At 42.0% G+C, this 26,001-nt stretch overlaps 1 protein-coding gene and 1 long non-coding RNA gene across 12 annotated transcripts in view; one reads left to right on the forward strand and one right to left on the reverse strand.

The window, feature by feature from the left end:
- The window catches only part of SMARCA4 (SWI/SNF related BAF chromatin remodeling complex subunit ATPase 4), a 68,197-nt gene that overhangs the window by 31,737 nt on the left and 10,459 nt on the right, over positions 1 to 26,001 (forward strand). For 5 of the 11 annotated variants that reach the window (XM_081177255.1, XM_081177252.1, XM_081177256.1 and 2 more), the window contains exons 13-30: positions 897 to 1,027; positions 2,290 to 2,347; positions 2,645 to 2,763; positions 5,191 to 5,341; positions 5,506 to 5,669; positions 6,578 to 6,644; positions 7,967 to 8,077; positions 9,388 to 9,630; positions 11,234 to 11,347; positions 14,645 to 14,752; positions 15,476 to 15,562; positions 16,803 to 16,849; positions 17,996 to 18,162; positions 20,096 to 20,259; positions 21,601 to 21,828; positions 22,049 to 22,147; positions 22,397 to 22,474; positions 23,987 to 24,214. In XM_081177255.1, coding sequence (XP_081033381.1) covers positions 897 to 1,027; positions 2,290 to 2,347; positions 2,645 to 2,763; positions 5,191 to 5,341; positions 5,506 to 5,669; positions 6,578 to 6,644; positions 7,967 to 8,077; positions 9,388 to 9,630; positions 11,234 to 11,347; positions 14,645 to 14,752; positions 15,476 to 15,562; positions 16,803 to 16,849; positions 17,996 to 18,162; positions 20,096 to 20,259; positions 21,601 to 21,828; positions 22,049 to 22,147; positions 22,397 to 22,474; positions 23,987 to 24,214 — 2,364 coding nt within the window. The remainder of the gene's footprint in view (positions 1 to 896; positions 1,028 to 2,289; positions 2,348 to 2,644; positions 2,764 to 5,190; positions 5,342 to 5,505; positions 5,670 to 6,577; positions 6,645 to 7,966; positions 8,078 to 9,387; positions 9,631 to 11,233; positions 11,348 to 14,644; positions 14,753 to 15,475; positions 15,563 to 16,802; positions 16,850 to 17,995; positions 18,163 to 20,095; positions 20,260 to 21,600; positions 21,829 to 22,048; positions 22,148 to 22,396; positions 22,475 to 23,986; positions 24,215 to 26,001) is intronic. The other 6 variants (XM_081177257.1, XM_081177254.1, XM_081177258.1 and 3 more) reach the window with 3 other exon arrangements.
- LOC308577237 lies at positions 11,813 to 23,980 on the reverse strand. Its single transcript, XR_014003533.1, has 2 exons — positions 23,358 to 23,980; positions 11,813 to 12,011 (listed from the first exon to the last, which is right to left on the reverse strand). It is a non-coding gene; the product is annotated as an uncharacterized lncRNA (long non-coding RNA).

Raw genomic sequence — 26,001 nt, forward strand, 5'->3', positions numbered from 1 at the left:
AACAAGTAACAATGATATAAAACTGCTTAAGGCTCAGTATGAGAAACATCCAGCTTATGAGAGGACCATCAAAGCCCAGACTCTAAATAAGCTGGCTGTAGTCATTTCACTCCAAGTCTCCTGGTCCTTATTGGCCAGCTGCTTCCCTATTGCAGCTTCACTGCAAACAGACCATAGATTTTCAGCCATTTAGATAGTATCATAATCATCATAATTTTATTTGTGTGCCAACGTGAGAAGATTTACATAATTACACACATAACAAAAGTAGTCATAATAAATAAAACACATTAAAACATACACAACCAAATTTATTTTAAATAAAAATTATTATAAAAACAAACATACACAACCAAATTGAACAGTTTCCATATAAATCATAATGTGATCTAAAAATAGAGATACAAAAAATTAATATCTATAACAGCAACAGCAAAACAGCCCCTAAACAGTACCGCAACCCAAGAGTTTGTTTCAGCAGCCTCAGCTTTTGCAGCTGTTCTCCCAGGCCAAGTGGGAAAAGCTAGCAGGGCATAGAGACAGCATTGCATGTACTCACTAATTTCTTCTGACCCTTTGTCTATTCTAATCAAACATATGTGAAGCACTCCAAAAGCTGCAGGAATGTGCAAGTTTCCCTGTCCTTGTCCAACAAAGTGTCCACTATGTCGCAAAAGCTCTCAGTAAGCCATTTTTTCCCATAGAATTATAGTGTTGGAAGGTACCTTGAGGGTCCACCCCCTCAATGCAGGAATCTCAACCAGATCCTACATGACAGGTGACTAACCAACCTTTCTTAAAAAGGATGCATAAACAGTACCATCATTGGGGACCCTCGTTTTTTGTACTGTGGAAATATAAAACAATAAGTTTAACACACATTTGTGTTTTTTCAGCCTTTGGATGAAACCAGCCAAATGAGTGACCTCCCTGTGAAAGTGATCCATGTAGAAAGTGGGAAAATTCTTACTGGCACGGATGCACCGAAAGCAGGACAACTGGATACTTGGTTAGAAATGAATCCTGGGTAAGTTGCCAACAGATTTAATCCTTTGTATTTTGCCATGAAATTAGCACCTTGTAACTGCATCCTGTTTGTTTGTTTGTTTGTTCAAAAGTCATTTTCATGGGGTCATCCACTACTTCTGGACTTTGATTGTTAAGAAAAGCTAATTTGTAATATGCCTCTAAGTTTTGTCTTCAAAAGGGGAGTATTGGTATGGCAACAGCTATTAGCCTCAGTTGCTTAAATCAGAGGTTTTCAACTTGTGTGCCTCAGCACCCTTGGGTGACAGCGATTGGTCAGGGATGCCGTGGGAGGGCCCTCCTTCTCCCTCCCTCCCTCTTGAAATCATTCTTGCATATCTGCAAATCGATCAATCTTTGTCTCTTTCCCCACCCCAGTCCAGCCTGAATCATGCTCCTCCTCCTGCTGTTCCCACTTACATGCACACCAAAAACCGCACCCGAAAAGGGTGGGGTGGGGCAGGGCGGAATGTGGGTGGTGGGTAGGGGGCGGAACAGGGAAATCCCTACATAAACACGTCCTGTAATGGAACCCCAGTGTACATGGCTACCACGGAGGAGCCGCAGAAAGAATGTGGTTGGTCAAGGGCACTGTGGACTCAAAAAGGTTGAAAACCACTAGCTTAAATCAAGCTTCCCTATAAAGAGACAGTAAATCTGGCTACCAGTTTCTAGCAAGGCATCTCAGATGCCTCCAGCTGTTCACAGTTGGGTAGGGAACGATGCTGGCCTTAGGTAGCTCCTTGATCTGATCCCATAGGGCTCTTCGTATGTATTTGGGGCTCACATTCATGAAACCTTCCTTTGGTTGGATGGCATGTGACAGATCAAGTGTTCTCTTTGTTTGATTTTCCCACTCAGCAATATTGCCCTACTTTGGAAATCCCAAGTCATAGATTCCCTCACTGTGTGGGAAAACAGAAAATTTGATTTGTGGTGTTCTTAGATTTTGCTTGTTTATCAGAGAAATACTCCCCTTTTGAAGACAAAACTTTTCCCTTCCAGCCTTGGGCATATTAGGGATTACTTCTTGCTGTGTGTACAAGGGACTGGAGTGGGGATAACTTTTTAGAAATGTCTCATTTTCTAGACTTGAGATTCTTTCTTCCTGCAAACTCCCCCAGTGACTTCAGAAAAGAGGAGCAACACTAGTCAGATTGCTCTCCATGACTGATTAAGTAGAAAATTAAGAGTATCACATTTTCCTATCTAATTTTTTTCCCGTGTTGTCCATATTAGCCATTTTAATATCTGTTTAAATAGATATGAAGTAGCACCAAGATCTGACAGTGAAGAAAGCGGATCCGAAGAGGAAGAAGAGGTATGAAGGACTGGCTCAGCTTTCACATAATTTTCTTGATCGTGTTCTGTGCAGATGTAGCAGATAAGCCAGAAGACTGCTGTGGAGGCATGGTCAATGCCCACAAATTGTATCTGCATAAATTCCATGTTAAATATTACGATATACACAGGCTTTGGTTCTTGAGAATTTGCCTGTGGTTGGTCAGTGTGTACAAGTATTTCAGCAGACTGTCCTTCTAATTAAGACAGCATTGAAAGCATTTTGATTTTACGTCGGTATACGTATCAAAACTGATGCAGTTTCTGTTTCTGACAGGAGGAGGAAGAGGAACAACCACAGCCTCCTCAGTCCGCTTTACCTGTGGAAGAGAAGAAGAAAATTCCAGATCCAGATAGCGATGATGTATCTGAAGTGGATGCAAGGCACATTATTGAGTAAGGCTCACATCATCCCTCCGTGTTTATGTTACCAACTATCTTTCAGGTTTTCCTCTAAATACAAGTGAAAGTGTCAGATGAAGGTGTTGGTCTCTTCCTTCACTGGAGGTTTTTAAACAGAGGTAGGGAGGTTATCTTGTCAGGGATAATTGAGCCAAATAACTGTTGGGGTCCTTTCCAACTCTACGATTCTGTGATTCTAATGTATAAGTTCACCCCATAAGTAGAAGAGGGCAGAGTCTGTACTTGTAAGTCTACCAAAGTGTCTGAAATCAAAAATATTCAGCAATTCCTTCCCCTCTTTGATTTTATCTTAACCTTTTATCTTAATATATTATAACTTTAAATTATCACCTATTAACAATCCATTTTTACATATTCCTTTATAACATTGCTGCTAAAAACCACTTAACTTCAATCCAACATCATTCTAACATTCATTAATTTTGCAGTATTTCTGTAAATAGTTTTTAAATTTTTTCCAATCTTCTTCCACCGACTCTTCTCCCTGGTCTCGAATTCTGCCAGTCATTTCCGCCAGTTCCATATAGTCCATCACCTTCATCTGCCATTCTTCCAGAGTGGGTAAATCTTGTGTCTTCCAATATTTTGCGATAAGTATTCTTGCTGCTGTTGTGGCATACATAAAGAAAATTCTATCCTTCTTTGTTTTTTTTTTATAAGATATTTATTAAGATTTTCAAAATATTACAAAATAAAAATAGAAAAAAGAAAAATAATTAAAAACAACTCAATCTTTCCATTACTTATTTTTCATTAGCTTGTTTCCCGGACCTCCTCACGCCTCCCTTTTTTGTATTCCAATTCAGTTTGTTGGTTCAGCAAATCCTTCCCCTCTTTGTTTATCCTAATCTTTAATCTTAAAATATTGTAACATTAAATCTTTACCTATTAGTAATCCATTTTTCATATTCCCTTATAGTATTGCAGCTAAAAACCACTTAGTTTCTATCCAACATCGTTCTAACATTCATTAATTTTACAATATTTCTGTAAATAGTCTTTAAATTTCTTCCAATCTTCTTCCACCGACTCTTCTCCCTGGTCTCGGATTCTGCCAGTCATTTCCGCCAATTCCATATAGTCAATCACCTTCATCAGCCATTCTTCCAGAATGGGTAGATCTTGTGTCTTCCAATACTTTGCAATGAGTATTCTTGCTGCTGTTGTGGCATACATAAAAAAAGTTCTATCCTTCTTTGGCACCAATTGGCCGACTATGCCCAGGAGGAAGGCCTCTGGTTTCTTCAAGAAGGTATATTTAAATGCTTTTTCCAATTCATTATAGATCATCTCCCAGAAAGCCTTAATCCTTGGGCATGTCCACCAAAGGTGGAAGAATGTACCTTCAGTTTCTTTACATTTCCAACATTTGTTATCGGGCAAATGATAGATTTTTGCAAGCTTGACTGGGGTCATGTACCACCTGTATACCATTTTCATAATATTCTCTCTTAAGGCATTACATGCCGTAAACTTCATACCTGTGGTCCATAACTGTTCCCAGTCAGCCATCATTATATTATGTCCAACATCTTGTGCCCATTTAATCATAGCAGATTTCACCGTTTCATCCTGAGTATTCCATTTCAACAGCAAGTTATACATCTTTGACAAAATCTTGGTTTTAGGGTCTAACAGTTCTGTTTCCAATTTTGATTTTTCCACCTGGAAGCCAATTTTCTTATCCAAATCAGTGGAACATTGATTTTCGAATGTAATCTGTTTCGGAAATCAGACTTCCGAAACATTTGAAAACCAAGGATCAAAGGGCTGTCAGCATGTTCAATGGGGAAAATTGAGAAACGCGCCTCAGATGCCGTTCGACTTCCGAGGCATGTTTGAAAATGGAAGCATTCACTTCCTGGTTTTCGGTGTTCGGCAGCTGAAATGTTCAGCAGCCGAGACGTCCAAAAACCGAGGTTTGTCATGCCAGTTTCCAACCTAAAACACTTATCTCCCACATTTAGGTTGATCCTATACAAAAAAATACACATCAAACCAACCAATAACCCTGCTCAAACAAACAATTGTCTTTGTCACCCTGCACTATAAAAGGTTAAGTTTTCTTTTAAATGTTCTAAGTTAGTAAGAACAGAAAAGACCCTGATGTTGGGAAAGATTGAGGGCACAAGGAGAAGGGGACAACAGAGGGTGAGATGGTTCGACAGTGTTCTCGAAGCTACTGACATGAGTTTGACCAAACTGCGGGAGGCAGTGGAAGACAGGAATGCCTGGCGTGCTCTGGTCCATGGGGTCACAAAGAGTTGGACACGACTAAACAACAACAAGAAGTTAGTAAGGGTTTTGCCAGTTAGGTATATGATCCAAGTTTACCCCCCCCCCTCATTTTTTCTCTCACTCTTAACCCATTTCCCCAACCTCTTTAATTTTTTCCCTTAGGAATGCAAAGCAAGATGTTGATGACGAGTATGGAGTGTCTCAAGCCCTGGCAAGGGGGTTACAGTCTTACTACGCTGTGGCTCATGCAGTCACTGAAAGGGTGGACAAACAGTCCACTCTCATGGTGAATGGTGTCCTCAAGCAGTATCAGGTGAGAAACTGAAAGCAAGGCCCTTTTCTTCAGAGCGGTGTTAGCTTAGGCACTTGTGCTGGGTGTAGATGTGCTTAAAATTGCAAAAGAGGAAGCAAGTATTGACAGTATTTTCTCTCCATTTGTCCAGAAACGTGTGAGCATTTCTTTTTCTTTTCCCATAGATTAAAGGTTTAGAGTGGCTAGTATCCTTGTACAATAATAATCTAAATGGAATCCTGGCAGATGAAATGGGTCTGGGTAAGACAATCCAGACCATTGCTTTAATTACATACCTCATGGAGCACAAACGTATCAATGGACCGTTCCTCATTATAGTACCTCTGTCGTAAGTATTCCTATTCTATCCATCTGCCACTTAAGGATTGTCACATTCAAACGCTTCTGTGTTCATGCAAAATATCTTATTGTAGTATATCACCATTATAGTTCTAATGCAGCCATCTGGGCTGGTCTGCTTCGTGCAGAAATATGAACAAAATGTGGTCACCAAATTCAGCAAACTTGATAGAAACAGGGCGAGACTAGCAGAGTATGTGTGGCGATAGTATAAATAACTTTCAGAATTGGGAGTGTTAAAGATTAGACCTGTTAAGCATAGCAAGAAATCGCTGAGGGAGTGTGGCTGGTATAATGCTGGAAGTATGATTTAACTCAGACTTAGCAAAAAGCTGGTTTGCACTAACCACTGCATGGCCACTTTTTGAGGCAAGTTACTAGGCCAGATTAATCCCATTCAGTTATTTGATCCCATGTAACTATATAGTTGATTGATTTGAATCAGGTGATCAGAACTCAAAAAGTGCTATGAAATGTGTAAATACTGTATTTGAAGTGCCATTGGGAACTAGTCTGCTTTGTATTATTCCTCCAAAGCTTTTATGTGTTCTATTCTTAAGAGGAACTAGGTCCATAATTCATATCATTATTTGATGCTGTATTTGCAAGAGAGACGGCAAAAGCATTACATGAGCTTTGCTAATAAAACAAATGGCTGCTTGAAAAACAAGTTTGCATGTCAAACTCTGTTTCAGGATCGGTGAAACTGACTCTTATCTCCAGCTGACCAAATCACCTGATAAACTGGCAGTTGTTAATGCACCTTTGTAATGTGCTTTTTTGATGTGCTATTTTAAAGGGGTTGTATGCAGTTCTTGTTTTTTAAACTGCCAATCTTCGTATTATGTGTGGTCCGTGACTATATAAAATGGAGTCTTTGCTGTTTTTCTGTTCTAGAACTCTCTCAAACTGGGCATATGAATTTGATAAGTGGGCTCCTTCTGTGGTTAAAGTCTCATACAAGGCAAGTATTGTGGTTCAGATTTTCATTTCAAATTCAAGATGGAATGACGAGTCAGTTATGATTCCCCAGCATCCTCTGACTGAAAGCAAATTGTTGCATTTCCCTGTACATTCAGAAACAACTGTGGCATAATATTGGGGGCGGGGTCACCTTCCTGTTTCTTAAACTACAGTGGTGCCCCGCAAGACGAATGCCTCGCAAGACGAAAAACCCGCTAGACGAAAGAGTTTTCCCTTTTGGAGGTGCTTCGCAAAACAAATTTCCTATGGGCTTGCTTCGCAAGACGACAATGTCTTGCGAGTTCCTGCTGGGTTTTTTTCCTCCCCCCCCCCTTTTTCTAAGATGCTAAGCCGCTTATCAGCTGATCCGATCAGCAGATAAGCCGCTAAAAGCCGCTAATAGCGCTAATCCGCTAATCCGTGAATGGGCTTGCTTCGCAAGACGAAAAAACCGCTAGACGAAGAGAATCACAGAACGGATTCTTTTCATCTTGCGCGGCACCACTGTACTCTTACCCATCAGTGTAACAGGACTGCTACAGAAAAGCTTCTTCTAAAGTTAAAGAGAGAAAATGCTTATTTTTTTCTTCTTATTTTCCAACGTCCAGCATATTTGTTTGTGACCCAAAGTTGTCAGCCCTCCCCCCAAGCCTCTTGCTTTTCAACTTCTTTCCTGCAAATAACACACAGCTTCCCCCCCACAATCCCTCAGACCTGTGTGTGAAAATGCAATTTCTGTTTCCTTAAGTGGTCTGCATCTTCATCAGCCCTTCTCCATTAACCCTTCTTTCTCAGTCATCTCCCTGTACCTTCTGCCTTTTTCTTCAGTGCTCCTTTTTAATTTACCTTTCCTGTTCCTGCTTCTTTGTGCAGTGTCTGCTTTTCTTATAATTCCTTCCAGCCTATCAGCTCTACATTCCTTATATCTACGTTTCCCTCAGCCAGCCCCACAAAGCCCCTGTCTGTTGTTTGCTTTCCTCTGCTAAAACTGGACTGCAGACAACTTTGCTAAAATGCTCATGTTCATATTAGATCATCACTCCCCAAACTTCAGAGCATGGGAAGACACCCAAAGATATATAATTTGGCATGAATATTTGGCTATTTTATTGTATTATAATTTGGAATGTTTTAATGTGGTTTTTATTGGATGGTTAAAATGGAAAACTTAATAAATATTTTTTTATAAAAAAAGAAAAGAAGGAATACTCATGTTCTAGCACAGGCAGACAGAGTCAGGGGTTTCACAGCCACAAGTGCAACACAAATGTCAATTATTTCTCCAAATTCTGTGCTTAGTTTTTCTTAATTCTTTTTTGTTAGGGCTCTCCGGCTGCAAGGCGGGCATTTGTACCTCAGCTTCGAAGTGGGAAGTTTAATGTTTTGCTCACTACGTATGAATATATCATCAAAGATAAGCACATTCTTGCAAAGGTGAGGCTTTCCTATTTGAAAGCAGGATTTGCTGGTGTGATGATTTTCCATTAGTTCTAGAAATGAATCATTGTGGTATCCTAAAGGTATAGACAACATTAAACAGCTTTTCTTGCAAAACCAACGTTAAGTAATATACATTATTAGTATTAGAAAAACAGATAAATGAAGCATTTACAACATCCCCTCACCATGCATAACATTTTCTTGATTACTGAAAAATGGAGGACCCTTGCTTATTTTGTCCTTTTAAACCAGGGACAGGGAACCTATGGCTCTCCAGATGTTGTTTCCTTGACCACCGTCAATGTTGGCTTGGGCTCATGGGAACTGGAGTCAACATCTGGCAAGCCACAGGTTTCCCCATCCCTGAATTAAACTGTGGTGTCTCCTCTCCCAGTCACTTGATCTTCAAGATAGATCATGTCAGTTATGCATTCTGAAGCTATTCAAAGTGGCAGGCCCCTCTCTTCTCTGATTAAGAGCAGATACCCGTCTCACCCATAATGAAAGGGAGAAAGAAAGAGTGTAGTGTACATGTGAATATGTTGGTTTTTTAAAAAGAAGAGTAATTCAGCTAATGCAAAAGGCACTTGTTGCATATGGTACTGTGGTTGAATATGATATGCAATCTCTTGCTTATCAGTTCTCATTTGGGTGAGATACTTTTGCTGCAGTAACACCTGTACAGTATTATTTGCTCATTGGTTGCAGTTTGTCTTGGTTGCATGAATAACACTGCATATGCTCTGTTATGTTATGTCCTTATTAATTTTTCAATAAAAAGCAATATTGAAAGAACAAAAACAAATAACAGCTTTTGTCAGCCCACATGTCAGCTGCCTTGTATGGCTCATTAACTTCAACTGCAGTCATCGAACCCTTTGCCATAAAGCAACAGCAGTGGCCTGGGAGATGTTGCCAAGATGGGGTATTAATAAGTGCCAATTCACAACTTTCTCATCATGATTACATTTGAGTAATTGCTCACAAGAGCCATAGCACTAGTACAGCCTATGTGGGATGCTTCAGAAGACCCATTTCTCTGGAGCATTTGAGGATGGTGAGAATTTCCCCGTCTTCAATATTTCCATTATATTGATTCTACCTGTTATATTGCTTCTACAAATTAGTGGCATAGTGAATATTCCCCTGCATTTTTCTTAGGTGCAAATTAAAACTGAACTAGTTTAACAGATACCTAGCTACATCCAAACTATCACCTGGCTGTGGGGTGAGCTGGACTGTATTGAAAGCATACCTGAGAAGTAAACTCTTAAGTAGATTTGGTTACTGTTCTGCATCATCAGATTCGTTGGAAGTACATGATTGTTGACGAAGGTCACCGAATGAAGAACCACCATTGCAAGCTCACCCAAGTCCTGAATACACACTATGTAGCTCCACGTCGTCTGCTTCTCACAGGGACTCCACTACAGAATAAGCTGCCTGAACTATGGGCTCTGCTCAACTTTCTCCTTCCAACTATCTTCAAGAGCTGTAGCACATTCGAACAGTGGTTTAATGCTCCTTTTGCCATGACTGGAGAAAAGGTAAGTTCAGGAAGAAGCGTCTACCAGCGTTTTTCACCCAGGGTTTTTCACTCCAGGCTCTGGAGTCATTCCCTGTCGGTCCCATGAAATTTTGCAATCTTCCACCTTCACTTTCCCCTCCTTGCACTGTCCAGTCACCCATAAATATTACCAGTTTTTATTTAATTTTTCTTCGGAGGAGGGGGTTGGATTTCTTTAGGGTGTCACAATGTGATACAGATGTCATACAAAAATAATAATACTGTTTTAACCAATTTGATTTATTAGAGTCTTGCGATTCTGTGTGACTCCAAATAGTTTTATTGCAATGATTAAGTCAGTTGACACAACATTTCTAACATTTTGTACATTCTTTTAGTGAGCTTAAGCGTTAGGCCACATTTACTTTTAGAATTGACTTCGCTGTTGACTGTCTTAGTATACATGCATGCAGCATGCTGTTCTGATCAGATGCAATGGTGAATTTCCTTTCAAGGCCTCTCTTCCACTGTGTATTGTTCAATATAGTAAGTACCGATGGGACTGCAATTAACCCATAGCAGAAGGCACTGCTAAAGAAAAACACCTTTCTGGTGTTTGTTTTTAATATTTTGCATTTCAAACGTCAGTGCCCACTCTGAGGTAGTTTTAAAATACTGTGCCAATTTTGTGTACGTGTGCATTTGACACTTCAAATAGTTTGGGGCAGAAGATGAATAGGGATAGAAGATCCACATTTTCCCTGTGATTACATTTGGTTTGACTTCTGGGTGAACATTTTCCTCATTCCAAGCCCTTTAAGAGAACTGTACCATTTCTTCCTCACTCCTGCCCTCCTCCTCCTGTGGCAGCATGTACGTGAAGGCGGGAGAGGGGGGAAATGTGAGAGTTTATTTTGGGGGAAGTGGATGGGATATATATACACACTTATAGTGCTGTTACAGTCTGTTATTTTGTTTTTCAGTCTATGCAAGATGTTTCCTCTAATTTGCCATGTTGTAATCTTGATGCTCACAGCATTTTAAGTCAGGGTTACAGATTGGTAAATTAGAGCATCCGTAACCAATGGTGACTTGGGGCCAAATTAGGTAGACTTGCCTCTCGGAAGCCAGGTTACTGTCAATCAGCAAAGGGGCTGTAGGATTTGAAACGGAGAAATGGATGGCAGGAGGAATGTACTAAAGCTTCACCCTTCCGTTCCCTGCTGCTTTTCCCTTAAGAGACAGCACTCATATCTGTTGCAGCAAAAAGGCTGTCTGGAACCCCTGCTGGGAAAGGGGGTTGTAGGGGAAGCATCAGGTGCAGGAGGGGTTAAGCATTGTGCCCTCCTTGGCCATTTTTCAGCTCTTTGGTAGTCTGGATTTGCTGTCAAAGATCTTCTTCAGCCCTGCTGCATTTATCTATCAATTGCTACGGCGATTGTGATCATTTTAGGGGATTAGAGATGAATCGGTGAAATGAAATTTTTTTGGTTCATGGTTTTATTGTTTATTGTTAACATTATAGTTAAAAATGATAGTATGGGCTTTTTGTCTGAAAGTGATCATACTTTTTTCTAGTGATGTTAGGAAAATATATTTAAATAAACACTTGTTTCCTTGAATCTGCGTGCAACTAAAAACAGGTGGATTTAAATGAAGAAGAAACTATTCTGATTATCCGTCGTTTGCACAAAGTGTTGCGTCCCTTCCTGCTAAGAAGGTTAAAGAAGGAGGTAGAAGCACAGCTGCCTGAAAAGGTAACACTTAAAAAGCAGGCAATAGTCCAGCTCTTAGTAGAATCTTTCATATCATGTTGTCCATATGCAAGTTCTTCTGCGTGGCATCATTCCTAGTTCACTTGTTTTGAAGGGGCTGTTGGAGATTCTGTTTTATCAAGGAAAGTCTGTAGAGAGGCTTGGGACATGGGAGGCGTGATGGTTGAGTTGTAGAGTGGCAGTTTAGTACCAAACGAAAATGGTTCTTTGGTAGCTGAGATGGCGAAGACCTAGAGCTGGAAACTTGGAGAGCCATCAGCAGAATGTACAGTACAAGACTAGACAAATAAATGGCTTGTCTCAGAATAAAGCTTGGTATGTATCAATGGACCATTCATGTAATTTCAAAGAAGGCTGGGGTACTGCTACTAAAGACATCTTTCATTACTTCAGGCTTAAGATGCTCTTCTGTGTGCTTTTGACTTGTTGCAGCTTTTTTGCTGACTATTGTCTAGAATTTAGGATTGTGATGCTCCATCCCCAACACAGAGCCTGGAATCGGTTGTAATATTTAACTTCGTGGGAATATTTCTGTCTTGTATTCTGTTTCTAGCTCTTGTGGTTGCAGAGAAAAATCTGAGCACTGCATAGTTTGTGGGAGGAAATGAAGCCCTCCTTTTGGTGCAGCTGTCTTCATTCTGTAGGGCTTGACACAAGATTAATTGAAAAGAAAGGTGACAAAAAATGAGTGTGGAACGAACAGTTCTGGCAGTATTTTGTCCTTCACTTTCAGTGCACACACATACCGCATCCAAAGATCACAGGGCAGTTCAAAACATAAAAATACAAAATGAAAGCAAACTGCATCCTAAAACAAAACCAATAACCCCCTTCCCACAAACCCATTTTAAAGGCCATAGAATTTACTTGGTTGGCGTATTCTGTGATCTGCATCCTAGATCAGGGGTGTAGAACTCAGAGGCTGATAGAATAAGAGCTTTCTGATTCAGTTATGGTATTTGATCTCTCCCAGGGCATGGTTGGATCCTACTCCAGGGAGCTGTACTGACTACTACCTCTTCCCTTTCAGAATGAGATCACAAACGGGGCATGTCCTGAGCCTTTTTGATTCAGTCTTTCCTTATACTTTTGCTAACAGCTGCTTCCTGGGCATCTGGCCCAGGAGAGATCCCATGAGGTCCAGTTGACTATTAGATATCAGAAAGATCTGCTGTAATGAGTTTTACAAACAACAACAACAACAACCATCCTAAAGTTGATGACTTAAGGCAAATTTATCCATAGAGGAATCCCAAACAAATGTTTGGCAGAAGTTGACATAACTGCCTTCATCTCAGCATCACTGTAACTTACCACCATTGTCAGTGTTATCACAGATCCCTATATTGTGTGTAGGGTAGATGAGATTCTTTCATGCAGATGAGATCCTCACATCTGCATGCAATGCCAAATTTTCCCCTCCAGGAGAGCTCTCTTCTGACAGATCTGCTAGCTACATGAATATCAGCTTCCAATGCAATGGGAGGAGTCGTCATTCAGGAAGCTTGGGGCCCTTTCATAACTTCTGTAATTCTTGCTAAACAATTAAGAGAGATTTACCACCACCACAGTGTTTCCAGCTCAAAGGTTTTCATATTTCCATGTTGGTATTGTATAGGACTTGGCTCTTTCTCACCTTTCTGCAACACAAGCCTTCCTTATAAAACAGACATGGCCATGGAGAACTTACATTTTGTTTGTTTGGTCTCATAGAATCTTTGGACATACTTGGTGGGTATGACCACAGAGATTACAAAACCAACTATTCAGCCACCACAATTGCACTACCTGAAAACTGAGTCTGCAAACTCTGGTGGATACAGCTGCATGCAAACAGATGCATGCCTTAACACAACCTGTTAAGAAATTAATCTGACTATAAACACTATTCTGAAGGGGAAATGGTGGTACTCAAATCTGCCCCAGCTCTGTTTGGTTGTCTGCTATGTCCTAGGATTTGCCCAGCAGCTCTCTTACTAGCTCTTTTCTGTGAAAGGGTGCTCCAGAAATATATTAATATTAATGTATTTTTAAAAATAATATTTTTTTATATACTAGGGGTTGTACCCCTACTTACATTGCTCGACAACTCCCTCCCTTTGCACCCAGGCAAACCCCACCCTCCCTTTATGCCTGTTCCACCTCCCTTAAATCATTCCTTTACTCTTTAACCCCTCAAAATCCCCTCCCTTTATACCCTCAAACTCTCGTGCTTCATGAAGCCCCACTTTGCTGTACAACGTGCCTCCCAAAATCCTTCCTCTTGCAGCTCATCCCAAAAAACAACTTCCCCTCACAGCTTGCCAAAACCTCACAGCTTCCCCTCACAGCTTCCCTTTACATGTCGCCAAACCCCCATCCCTTTCGTCCCTGTCCCTCACTGCTGCTGCTGTGTGAAGCGGTGGGGGGAAGGAGGGAGAGAGAAAATGCATTTTGAAATTCAAGCTTCCTTTTCTCTTTTTACTAGCCAGGAGAGAAGAAAGCTGCTTATTTCCCTTTGTTTCCCAGTCTAATGCTGCTGACCAATTAGAGGGAAGAAAGTGCATTTTAAAATGGGGCAGGAATGAAGGGAAAAACCTTTCTCTGCTTTGTTCCCCTCCCACCCCCACCAGTAGCAATGAGGAGCTCAGGAAACAAGCTGGGCCTGCTCCAAACCTTTCCACCCCACCCCCTGCCTCAAGTGTCCCCCATCCTAAATTTGTGCACCTGGTTATTCCTGTCTAAGTGCAGAACCTTTCATTTGTCCCTGTTAAAAAGCATTTTGTTGGGTTGGGCCCAGTTTTCCCATCTGTGAAGGCCATCTTGCATCCTGATTCTTTTTTCTTAAATATGAGATACCCCTCCCAGTTTGTTGTCGTCTGCAGATTTGATTAGCATCCCCTCTATTCCTCATCCAAGGACAGAACCCTGTGGTATCCCTCCTGTTACTTTTTTCCAGGATGACGAGGAACCATTTGTGGGGACTCTTTGGAAAGCCTTATACCAAGTCAGAGACCATTGGTCCATCTATCTCAATACTGTATACACTGACTAGCACAGGCTCTCCAAGGTTTCAGACAGAGCGACTTTTCCAGCCCTACCTAAAGGTACCAGGGATTGATTGAACTTAGAACCTTCTCCCCAACTGCCCCCCAAATACTGCTACTCAAAGATTTCTACAAGTCGGAAGACTGTGAAAGCAGTGAAATCTCCCAAACTCAGGAAGTGCCAGGTTATTTGAATCCATGCTTTGTGAACGCAGTTTCATGAATTAATATCTCTTCTCTCTGTTCACAACAGGTAGAATATGTGATTAAGTGTGATATGTCTGCATTACAAAGGGTACTTTATAGACACATGCAAGCCAAGGGAGTGCTGCTTACGGATGGATCAGAGAAGGACAAAAAGGTTTGGACTTTTTCTCTCTTTTCTCAACCTTTTTCTCTAATGTGCAGTAAGGACGGGCATCCTATTGCCAGGTCTAGTCAATTAGTGTTTTATTCTTTTCATGCAAGGATTGTTGTTATGATAGACAATGTTTTTTTCAGAGGGGAAAGCAACCATTTTACTAAAGAATTTGGGTTTGGGCTCTTGAGGGCCTTCACATTCATGATGAAGAAACATCAGCTCTCTTTACACAAGCCATTGAACAAACAATAATAGTATCTGACCATAACACTGTTTTGAAACGTGATTTTAAAATTTCTTACTAGTTCCAAAATTTGTAGCAATATCAAGGTGAGAAGCTTTTCTGCAGTGGTGCTCATTTTTTAAAATGTGATGCTGCAACATGGTTGCTTGAATAATTTTTGTGAAGAGGTGCACCTTCATGAAATTATGTACTTAGCTTATCTGGTTGCACTTCTCAAGCAAAAAAGCCAAAACAAAGCACACACTTCATGAAATAAGGCAAAAGAAGGTCTCTGCCATGGTTCATGTACTGTCCAACATTTGTTCTATTGTTTAATCCCTAGATAGAAAATGATAGATTTATTAGGAATCACAGTGATGAAATATGCCATAAATAGTTTAACACCCCCCCCCCAAAAAAAAGGTTTTGTACACATTGGTATCAATAATTGTAGTTCACTTAAGGAGAAATGTTTGAGTAGTGCTGTCTTATTTTTCCAGGGCAAAGGTGGTACAAAAACGCTCATGAACACTATTATGCAGCTGAGGAAGATTTGCAACCATCCCTACATGTTTCAGCACATAGAGGTAAAGAAGTGTTTTTGGTGTTGACATTTTCAGCCTGCTCAATGAGGGCAACTAGCAATGAAGGGCCAAAAGTATTGCTGGAATACTTGTTCTTTAGCAGAAATGAGGAACTGCAGCCCCCCCCCCCATGGTGTTGAACTACAACTCCCATCAGCCCCACCCAAAATGGCCAATGGTTTGGGATGTTGGCTGTAGTCAAACATCATCTAGAAGACCACAGGTTCTCCTTCCTGTCCTACAAAGTAGTCTGGACATGGGAAGTCTCATAAACATTAGATTGACCCACCATTTCTATTCAGTTCTGTCCCGCTCCCCCAACTTATTCTACCTTCTGGAACCTCCTCAATGCTGGGTCTTTGCTGTGCAGCTACATGGAGAATCTGACATGCGGTTGCATGTTTCTTGCTGCTGTGACTTCCTGTGAGAATATTAAATATAGTTTCAGTAAGAATGCAGCTCCTTCTCCTTCTCCACACTCATGTACCCACTACCCCGGTTTACCCCACAATTTGAAGATCCAAAAGTTAACTGTTTAGGCTCTTTTTAAGTTCTTATTCATGGAGGGAGAGGGTTATCAAAAGCTGGCCATGATGGCTACACTGCCTCCACAGTTGTTGGCAATAATGCTTCTGATTACCAGCTGCTGGAAACCACAGGGGGGACAGAGTGTTTTTGTGCTTGGATCCTGCTTGCGGGTTTCCCACAGGCATCTGGTTGGCCACTGTGAGAACGGGATGCTGGAATGGATGGACCATTGGCCTGGTCCAGTAGGCTCTTAATGTGGTTGTATATACATCAGCCTTTACCAACCTGGTGCCCTTCATGTGTTTAGGACTGTTGACTCCCATTGACTGCAGTCAGCAAAGCCATCGTAGTTCTAGTTCAAAGGATATGGAGGGCACCCGATTGGCAAAGCCTGGACTTAATGTTGGAATCTATATGGAAAGCTTACAAATGTGGAATCCAGTGATGTTTGTCTCTTGTTCTTCTGTAGATATTTATGCCTCGTTGAAAAAGATTTCAAACCCAACTGAAGCATCAATTTATTTGTAGGGTGCTTAGATTTTAAAATTGTCATAATAATGATTATGATAGCTGAAAAGTTAATTATTGTTTACTATTATCTCTTTGCACGTTACTAAAGCATGTGGACCATTATCTCTTGGAGGAAACCGTCTCTGAAATATTGTTCGGCCTGTTCTGTTCATGATTAGACTGGCTTTCTTATGTTTTGTTGTAGGAATCCTTTTCTGAGCACTTGGGCTTCACTGGAGGCATTGTGCAAGGGTAAGTTGGCCACCACAAAGAATTTTAGGAAGTGCATGTTTTTCTTGGGTAATCTCTGAAACCAAATGCTAAAGAGGAGGAGATTTTTATGCCCTTCTTGTGAGCTTCCAGAGACATTTGACAGGTTGCTTCTGAGTTATTGTGGGATCACTCACTGCTTTCTCTTCAGTAAAAGGATTTTGGTTAGGCTCAAAGTGCCCTCAGAACCCCAAAACCCTCTATTGTTCATTGAGTGAGTCCTTTATTTCTCCAGGAGAAAGACCAGGCCTCTTCTCATCACTAGGCACCAACACTTGCCAAGTGTTTTGTTAGCCCGCTTACAGAAGCCCTCACAATTCTGTTCCTAGTGTTCACATTCCTCCTTTTAACCGTTAAGTAAATTTCCCACTTGTCTTGTAGTTCCATCTTCCATGTTGGTTTGTGGTTCTGGTATGTTCCAGAATCCTTCTGTCTTTGGCTTTCAAGGTTGGTTGCTCTCAGTCACGTATCAAGCATGTATTACCCCCCTGGCTGTACCTTGAGGTATCCTGAGAGCACCTGGGGACCCCACAGCTAGAAGACTAGTTATGATTAACATTTCCCCCTGAAAAACACTAATGTCGGCCTTTCCCTGCAACCTGAAGCTGTATAGAAGTATTAATTATGTTCTAGAGCCCTCTTAGTGAAAGGGCTGGTGCCATGTTGTTTTTTGTTGTGATTATTGGCACGGTTTTAATAGATTTTATATTTGTACATAATTTTAATTCTATCGATGTTTATTTGATTTTTTCATTATTGTCCCCTCCCCCTGTGTTTTTAGCAGTTCTTATTTTTATCTGTAAGCCTCCTTGAGTCCCTCAGGAGAAAAGACAGAGTGTGAATTAATGAATGAATGAATGATTGATTGATTGATTGATGGATTGAGCCACACTGTCAGTTCACACAGTTAAAAAGGAGATCCAGTAGGGCCAGGCTTTGTGTAAAATTGCTGTGCTTCCTGAAGAATTCCCAGTATCCACTGAACATACAAGACTTCCACCGCAAACACACAAGCATTGCATGGCAGATAAATTGATGTGAAAGCAGGTCCCCAAAGGCAGAATGTTAAAAGCCGCTATACCAGAAGAAAACAGTTTCTTTGTTTCTCCTCCTCATGTTCTGAACCAGGCTTGACCTGTACCGCGCTTCAGGGAAGTTTGAGCTCCTAGATCGGATTCTTCCCAAGTTACGAGCTACCAACCACAAGGTGCTGCTTTTTTGTCAGATGACCTCCCTCATGACCATAATGGAAGATTATTTTGCTTACCGTGGCTTCAAATACCTCAGGCTAGATGGTGAGTTTTGCGTTAGGGCCTGTAATGTTGTAGGAAGACCTGGTTTTGGCACGCAATTAATTACCTTTCTTCATGTAGTCTCTGTATGTCTTTAGTCAGCCTGTGTGTGTGGAGCATTGTAATAAAGTGAAACGCACCAACTTCAGTTTGATCCTGTATGGCCCATGGTGTAGCATGTGGAGCCATCGCGTAGGAATTTGAGCTCTTCCCTCCCCCACTGGGCTCACTTCATGCTAAGCTTAGTGTTCTGGCTGCACCATTTCCAATTCTTCCTCTCTGCTACAAACATTCACAAGTTGATTTCTCTTTCAAATTTCAGAATGGCAACCCGACACTGTCAAGTGGGCTGATTCCTTTACAGTGACCTGCCCTGGTTCTCCCTCCCCTCCATCCTGCAAGTCATAGTCTTTCCCAACGACGCCCCTTGCAGGTGGTTCTCTCTTGAAATGATGGGTCCTTTTTTAAATAATGATCCCAAAATACCATTCGTTTAAACATTCAGGCAGATATATCCCTCTATCACAAGAGGATTTGAGCACATTCCCTCTGTATTTATTCCTCTTTGGTTATGCCAGTCTTTTATTATTTCAGTTTTCATGTTTCCTCTTTTTTCCCCTTCAACTGGTTCCTTAATTAGTGGCAATGACCCTGTTCACACATTTTCCCCATTTTAAGGATGGTTTGTGAGGTAAGATCAAGAGCAGGTCTTGAACTCATTCCCCCTCAACACGTGATGCTTCACTTTGCATGGGAATGAGGCCTTTATGGTGTGTTCCCAAGTGAATGCCATAAAGTTTGAAGTACAGTGGTACCTCGGGTTACAGACGCTTCAGGTTACAGACTCCGCTAACCCAGAAATAGTACCTCAGGTTAAGAACTTTGCTTCAGGATGAAAACAGAAATCGTGCAGCAGCAGCGCGGTGGCAGTGGGAGACCCCATTAGCTAAAGTGGTGCTTCAGGTTAAGAACAGTTTCAGGTTAAGAATGAACCTCCGGAACGAATTAAGTTCTTAACCCGAGGTACCACTGTATTTACATTCTGACAGGGGACTGTCCAATAGCATCATGTGCTGCACATGTGACCCCCAACACTGGTCAAAAATGGGGTCTGCTTGTATTGTGCTAGTAACAGAGAAGGCCAAGTGTAGCCAGAGTTGATGGCCTACACTGGGCAAAACAGAAGCCTGTTTATGTCATCAGCGTAGGCCCTGCATGGTTGCTACTTCAGCAACTACAGAGGCCTGGCAGATCATGTCCCCTACCTCCCATGTCACCAGCAATGCTGACCTAGGAACTCACTACATGATCCACCTGCACTGTGTGATTGTAGGTCAGTAAATATTGCTAGTTGAGTCTGGGGGTCCCAACCATGTAGAAACAGCAGCCGCAACTCTTTTATAAATTGGCCTTAATGAACATAGCCTGCCTCAATGGTTTCCTTGGTGAATGATAGTGGACAAAAGCAGGATGGTGCCTTTTTACTGCAGGTACTGGTGTGCAGCTGAGTATTCATTTCTATCTTATTCCCCTCTTATCCCCAGTTTGGAGTACAGAAGTAGGAAGAGGCAGGATTGGGAGAAAGCACCAGTACCAACTTCCCTGTCCTCTCTTTTCCCCTTCCCCCTCTCCACCCCACCCCAAGACAGTATCTGCTAATCCAAACCACCTGATTGTTCTCTGATTGTAAGTTGTCTTTCGTAATACCATTAGGAACTTAAATAGTTAAATTGATATGCAAGCTCTCCAGACATTTTGGAATGTGGGTGTATATCTCAACTTGGTTGGTTCCCAGTATAAAAAATACTTCCCCTCTGTGGACCAGTGCTATGCTTACCCAGATTTCTGGGGTTCTTAAAGATGACAGGCTTTCTACTCAAACCAAAAATTTGTAGCAGTGGGGGGGAAAACCACTCTTGTCTCTCTACTTTTAAAGGAACCACTAAAGCGGAAGACCGTGGCATGCTGCTGAAAACGTTCAATGAGCCGGGCTCTGAATATTTTATTTTTTTGCTGAGTACCCGAGCTGGAGGCCTGGGGCTAAACCTACAGTCTGCTGACACTGTGATCATTTTTGACAGTGATTGGAATCCCCACCAGGTAATAATAAAATGCATTTGTGGGCTTCAGAAATGAAGTTTTTTTGAAATTGAATACTAGTATGGGAGTGGGGTGAGGCTGGTAATGATAAATTTGTAGTATGCCTGTTTTATCTGTTGAGTTGATACAAAAGAAGCAGGGCTTTTCTGTGTCTTGCTGTACTTTGGTCAACAGTAAATGCACATCTATTTGATTACAGAAGTTCTGGATTTTCAACAGAATCTTGAATGTTAGTGCTTCTCTATAGTAAAAACTGAGGCTCCTTTGAATATGGGGGGGTGCTTTGTGCCAAACATGATGGGAATCTTGGGATAGAAATCTTCCTATCACCTCCTAAAGCAATCTGGCCTACACTGAACACACTATGTCATGGATGTCATTGGAAAGCTCCTCACATAACTGATTAACAATGTTTCTTGTATCCCATGCTTTAATTAATTTTTATAATGAAATATTTTTAGATTGTGTGACTATTTGACTGTTTGATTATTTGATTGTTGTTAGCCGCCCTGAGCCGGCTTCGGCTGGGGAGGGCGGGATATAAATAAAATTTATTATTATTATTATTCCTACAGGAAGCCCAGGGCAGCTAACTAAATGTAATACAGAAAAATACATAAAACCATTCAGCATTTAAAATATCAATTAAAATATATTTAAAATGGCATACTAATACCTTCAGCGCAGAGACCTCACAATTATGCCCCAAAGTCCTAGACAAAAGTTTTAACATTCTGCTTGAATGTAGCAAATCTAGCAGACTACCTGATTTCAGCAGAAACAGACTTCCTTAAACGGGGCACTTGCTGAAAACACGCTGTCCTAAATCACCTTGCCACCCCTGCTGATGGGACCTCTCCCACCAATCATTAGTTTTGGGTCAGAAGCTATGGGGAAGGCACTCCTTCAGGTACTCAGGTCCCAAGTTACGGCTTTGTAAACCAAGATTTATGTAAAAGGTTTCTATATTACCCTTTGCCAGAGTTTCCAAGACATACACACACACAAATATATGAATAAAATCAGCTATTCCGATAACCCTGGTGAATGGGCCACAGAGTAGAACACTGGTCTTCAGTGGAACGGTCAGGACACACTACTGGTTCACAGGCTGACCTAAGGTAAGTCACAGCAGCTTCACTACTACTATGCAAATGTATGGTGGTAAATTAAGAAGTGGGTTCTGAACAACACTGTTCTCACGTAGATGCAACTTAATCCATTGGAGTATTGTGGGTTGAATCTCTCTAAAGTGCTCTGCATAAAAGCACATGAAGGTGATAGCTGAATTTTAACTACTCTCTGAACAGTGAGAGCTTTCTTCTTTGCTCCCTTTCTTAGGACCTGCAGGCCCAGGACCGAGCACATCGCATCGGGCAGCAGAATGAAGTCCGTGTGCTGCGCCTTTGCACCGTGAACAGCGTGGAAGAGAAGATCCTTGCTGCAGCCAAGTACAAGCTGAATGTAGATCAAAAGGTTATCCAGGCTGGCATGTTTGACCAGAAATCTTCCAGCCATGAAAGGAGAGCTTTTCTCCAGGCTATCTTGGAGCATGAGGAGCAGGATGAGGTAAGGGAGCAGTGGGGTGGGTTTTTTTGCTTTCTCCTCCTCCAGCGTATGAGTGGTGAATGCATTGCCTAGCTTTGTGCTTTGTATGACGCTGACGCAAGGGACTGTGGGCTGGAAGGAAATGGCATGAACCCTTGTCATGCTAGAAAGTGAATTTGAGTGTTAGTGAAAGGGGCTGGCTTGACAGCCCTGGAGACTGAAGTCCTCTATCTATCCACAGACCAGATACAGCACGGGCAGCGGCAGTGGCAGCGCAAGCTTTCCCCACACTGCCTCAACCCTGTGCCTCAACTCCGACTTGGAGGAACCACCTTTAAAGGTGAGAGGGGTCATTCAGTCGCCGCGCCTGTCCAGTCCTTCGCCTCACTGTGTTTTAAGACTGTCAGCAAAGTTGCCAACTCGGGTGGCAAACTTCCCTGTCCACTGAGACTACCCAGCTCGTTTTTACATGAGTAGCCAAATCAAATGTGAAATAGTAAAAACACATTCAATGTACAGTTTTGAGCAGTGAGTTGCCAGATGGTGCACCTCCATACGAGTTAAACGGGGCTCTTTTGAAATCTTTCAGGAGGAAGATGAAGTTCCTGATGATGAGACAGTTAACCAGATGATTGCCCGGCATGAGGAGGAGTTTGACCTTTTTATGGTGAGAGTGACTGCCTTGCTTCTTGCATTTCAAACAGGTCAGCCTTATCTTCCTGAATTCAGTCTAGTATTAAGGTATACTAGAGGGGTGTTAAGTAGTGTTAAGTAAAAGCATGATTCTGGGTTTAGAAATCCTTCCAATAAAGAGAAGGGGGGGGGTTTTGGGGGGGAGAGAAAATACAAGGTTTCTGCAAATTCTGCCCTTGCAAACCCTTTGAGTTCATTCAATTAACTGATTATACTTGCTTTAAAAAAATCCCAGTGGCAGTGAAAGCAGGACAAGCACCATGGGTTCTTTTACAAAAAAACATAAACTTGAGGAAGTACTTGTGTTCTGGTTGACTAGGGTGGCAATTAGTCTGAGTCTCACATTATGGCAGCAGTAGTGGAGAGAATGAATAGATAGCAGGGAGTGCCATCTTATTCTTTGTGAATAAGCTGTTACCCAGTTCTAAGGCTCAGGGCAGGTGACATACTGCAGCTATTGGGTTGGATCCTATGCCCTTGGGATGCTGCTGTCCTCCTGTTTCCTCCAATAATCATGAGCCCCTCACTTTAGGGCCTTGAGAAAAAGGCAGAAGGGGGTGGGGAGGAGACTCCTCCTACCCTTCAGCCTGTGAACACCTATGTTTACACTAGCTACAGGTTCCTAGAGGAGGTGAGAAGGTGACAGGTGAAGTTCTGGATTTTCAACAGAGAGGAGGGAAGTGGAAGCTGAATCTGGCTTCTTTCAAAGTAAATGATTGCATTGTTTGCTTCTGCTCTGATATGGTGTCTAGGGACAAGAGTTCTAACAGGTAGAACTCGATCCATGCTTTTCCATAGAAACATACACATTTCAGGTATAAACCCCTTTTGGAGCATACTTGACATGGCTTCCTCACCTTTCAGCAGGCTATCACGCATCCATGCTGACCTCCAAAGCCTGTTAAATTGAAAATAAGCCCAATTATAAAATTAATGAGATTTATGTCAAGCATATTGCAGCCCAACCTTCATCCACTAGGCAAAGGGTGACTAACCTGTGGCGCTCCAGGTATGGTCGCACTCCAGCTCCCATCAGCCCAATAAGCTTGGGAATCCTACAACATTTGGACATTGTCTTATGGACAGGGCATTCCTGGGTTTTATTTTAATGAGAGAGGCAATATATAAATATTTTAAATAAACTAACGTCGTTAGGCTCTGTCTTCTTTTGATGGCAACTCTCACCCTACTCTAGGGATATGATGCCTGCTGGTTTTTCCCCACTATCTCTTAGCAGAAACAACTATGATTATGGCATGAATTAGTGTAATTTTTATCCTTTGTTTTCTGTATAACCCCTAGTCTGCCCAGTATGTTGCTAACACAGACTTAGTTTCCCGTTGATGACCTTCTTCTGCTTGATGGGTCTCTGAGAGCAGCTGCCCTGGGTCCAAATAGAATATATAACCAGTATGGCCTTATAATATATAACTAGTACAGCCAACATACTCTTTGGAGCCTTCACCTCAGGCTATTTTCCTTACAGCGCATGGACTTGGATCGCAGGCGAGAAGAAGCCCGCAATCCAAAGAGAAAGCCACGTCTAATGGAAGAGGATGAATTGCCCTCTTGGATCATTAAAGATGATGCTGAAGTAGAGAGGCTAACCTGCGAGGAAGAGGAAGAAAAGATGTTTGGGCGAGGTTCTCGTCACCGTAAGGAGGTGGACTATAGTGACTCGCTGACTGAGAAGCAGTGGCTCAAGGTATACATGGTACAGCATCGTTCTCCAATGATTTTCTAAATTTTTATTTCTACTTGTGTCTGTGTTGTCGTGTCTGTGTGTCAGAAAGTTGAGGAAAATACCCAGTCTCAGAAGTTTTGATGGTCAGCTAAGCTTGTGCTAGCAAGCACCGAGTCTGGCAACAATACTTTTTCTACATGATTATCAGAAATACTGTGATGTTGTTAAATTGATAACCTAAATGTTGGCATTTATAAAGTCTAGGAGCTTTCTTGAAATACACATCAACTTCACCATGCAAAACTTCTGTTGGGTATTAGGAACTCAGCTGTGTGGAAACCATGTTGCCAAATTTAAATTCAACTGATCTCCTTGACAGATTGCAAACATTTCAGATGCAGTAAGCCTGCTTGCTATGCAGCTGAGTGTATGCTCTTCTTGCCTGTCTGGCCCAGCAAATATTTCATCCTACTTGTTGCTAGGCAGTGATCCAGAGACTGGGGGCTCTTTGGCCTGCAAGAGGCAGACTTTGGGGCAGCACGGGGAGGGAATAGGAAGCTGGTCCTAAGCTGCAGTAGCCATCCCGAAGCACTGTTCCTCCTCCAAGCTGGTGCAAGAGAAAGAAAGTGCAGGTTTGGTTAACTTTGTTCTGCTGCCGATCAAGCTAAGCTGGTTTTTCTTTGTGGAACATCCCAGGTGCTGAGTTAGGCTCTTATGAGTTGAAGGATTCAAGCCCAAGAGTTAATCAGCAAAGGAGGAAGAGTTGCTCTGCTTTGTTCAGCCTTCCCAAAGGGTGAGAAATTCAGTGTGCAAGCCAGGAACCAGAGAATCTTGCTATGAAATTCAGTTATGAGTTCCTCCTTCCAACCTGCTCCCTTAAGGGCATGGTGGCGAAGCCAGGTTCTCCAGCTGAATAGTGAGGCCTCCTCCCACAAGTTATGCTGTCCTGTTTGTCCAAGGCAAACAGACATGTGACTAACACGACATGTGACTAACATGGTGAACCCCCGTTTCAAGGCATTTCTTACAGCTTCGTAGAGTGAACTAAAACAAGGTGTCTTGTGCAGACTAAACACTAGACAAAGATCTGTCTACTGCACTCAGAGTCTTGGTTGTTCTTGTTGCTTAAAATACTTGAAACTTTGACATTTCTTACCACAGACTTCTGCTTGCTACCTGAAGGGAACACCCAGGCCCATGGACCAAGTGCACAGAAAGTGAGCCTGGCCTTAAGAAGATCCATAGAGCACATGACTGAAGTTATTAAGGTGGTCTCTGCCACAACTTATCCCCTCTTAGAGGCATTCTAGCCTGCCTTAAGGCCCTGAAGGAGGAGTTGTCAGAAAAATTAAAAAGCTGCAACTTCTCTTGCAAATATTCTTGTACCTCATACATGCTATTGTTGCAAGTGCTGACTTTTTTTGAGAGAACTTATTCCTTCTTTTTCTGTTTATGGAAAAGTGCAAAGAACATCCTGGAACTGTTAAGGGGAAACGGTTTTGCTAAGGAAGGTGGCTCAAGATGCTGTTGCGTCCACTAGCTGGTCTCTGCAGACCTTGACATGTGTCTACATCTTTGTGCTGTTTCATCTATCCCTTTGGAGAGGAGCAATGCTATAAAAACCTGTACCAGTGCCTTGCCATTGGGAACTTTGGTGCTGGTCTGCAGGTGCCTTTGAGCTACATAGACCAGTGTATGTAACAGTACTAAACAACTCCTTCTGGTAACTGCCAGTAGTGTGGAAGTGAGGCTGCCCATTATGCAAGTTAGTTGCACAGTCTCATGGGCACCTGCCTGTCTTCCCTGGAACAAATTCT

The sequence above is a fragment of the Podarcis bocagei genome (genome assembly GCF_964188305.1).
Source record: "Podarcis bocagei genome assembly, chromosome: 17".
In the NCBI taxonomy this organism is placed as follows: domain Eukaryota; kingdom Metazoa; phylum Chordata; class Lepidosauria; order Squamata; family Lacertidae; genus Podarcis; species Podarcis bocagei.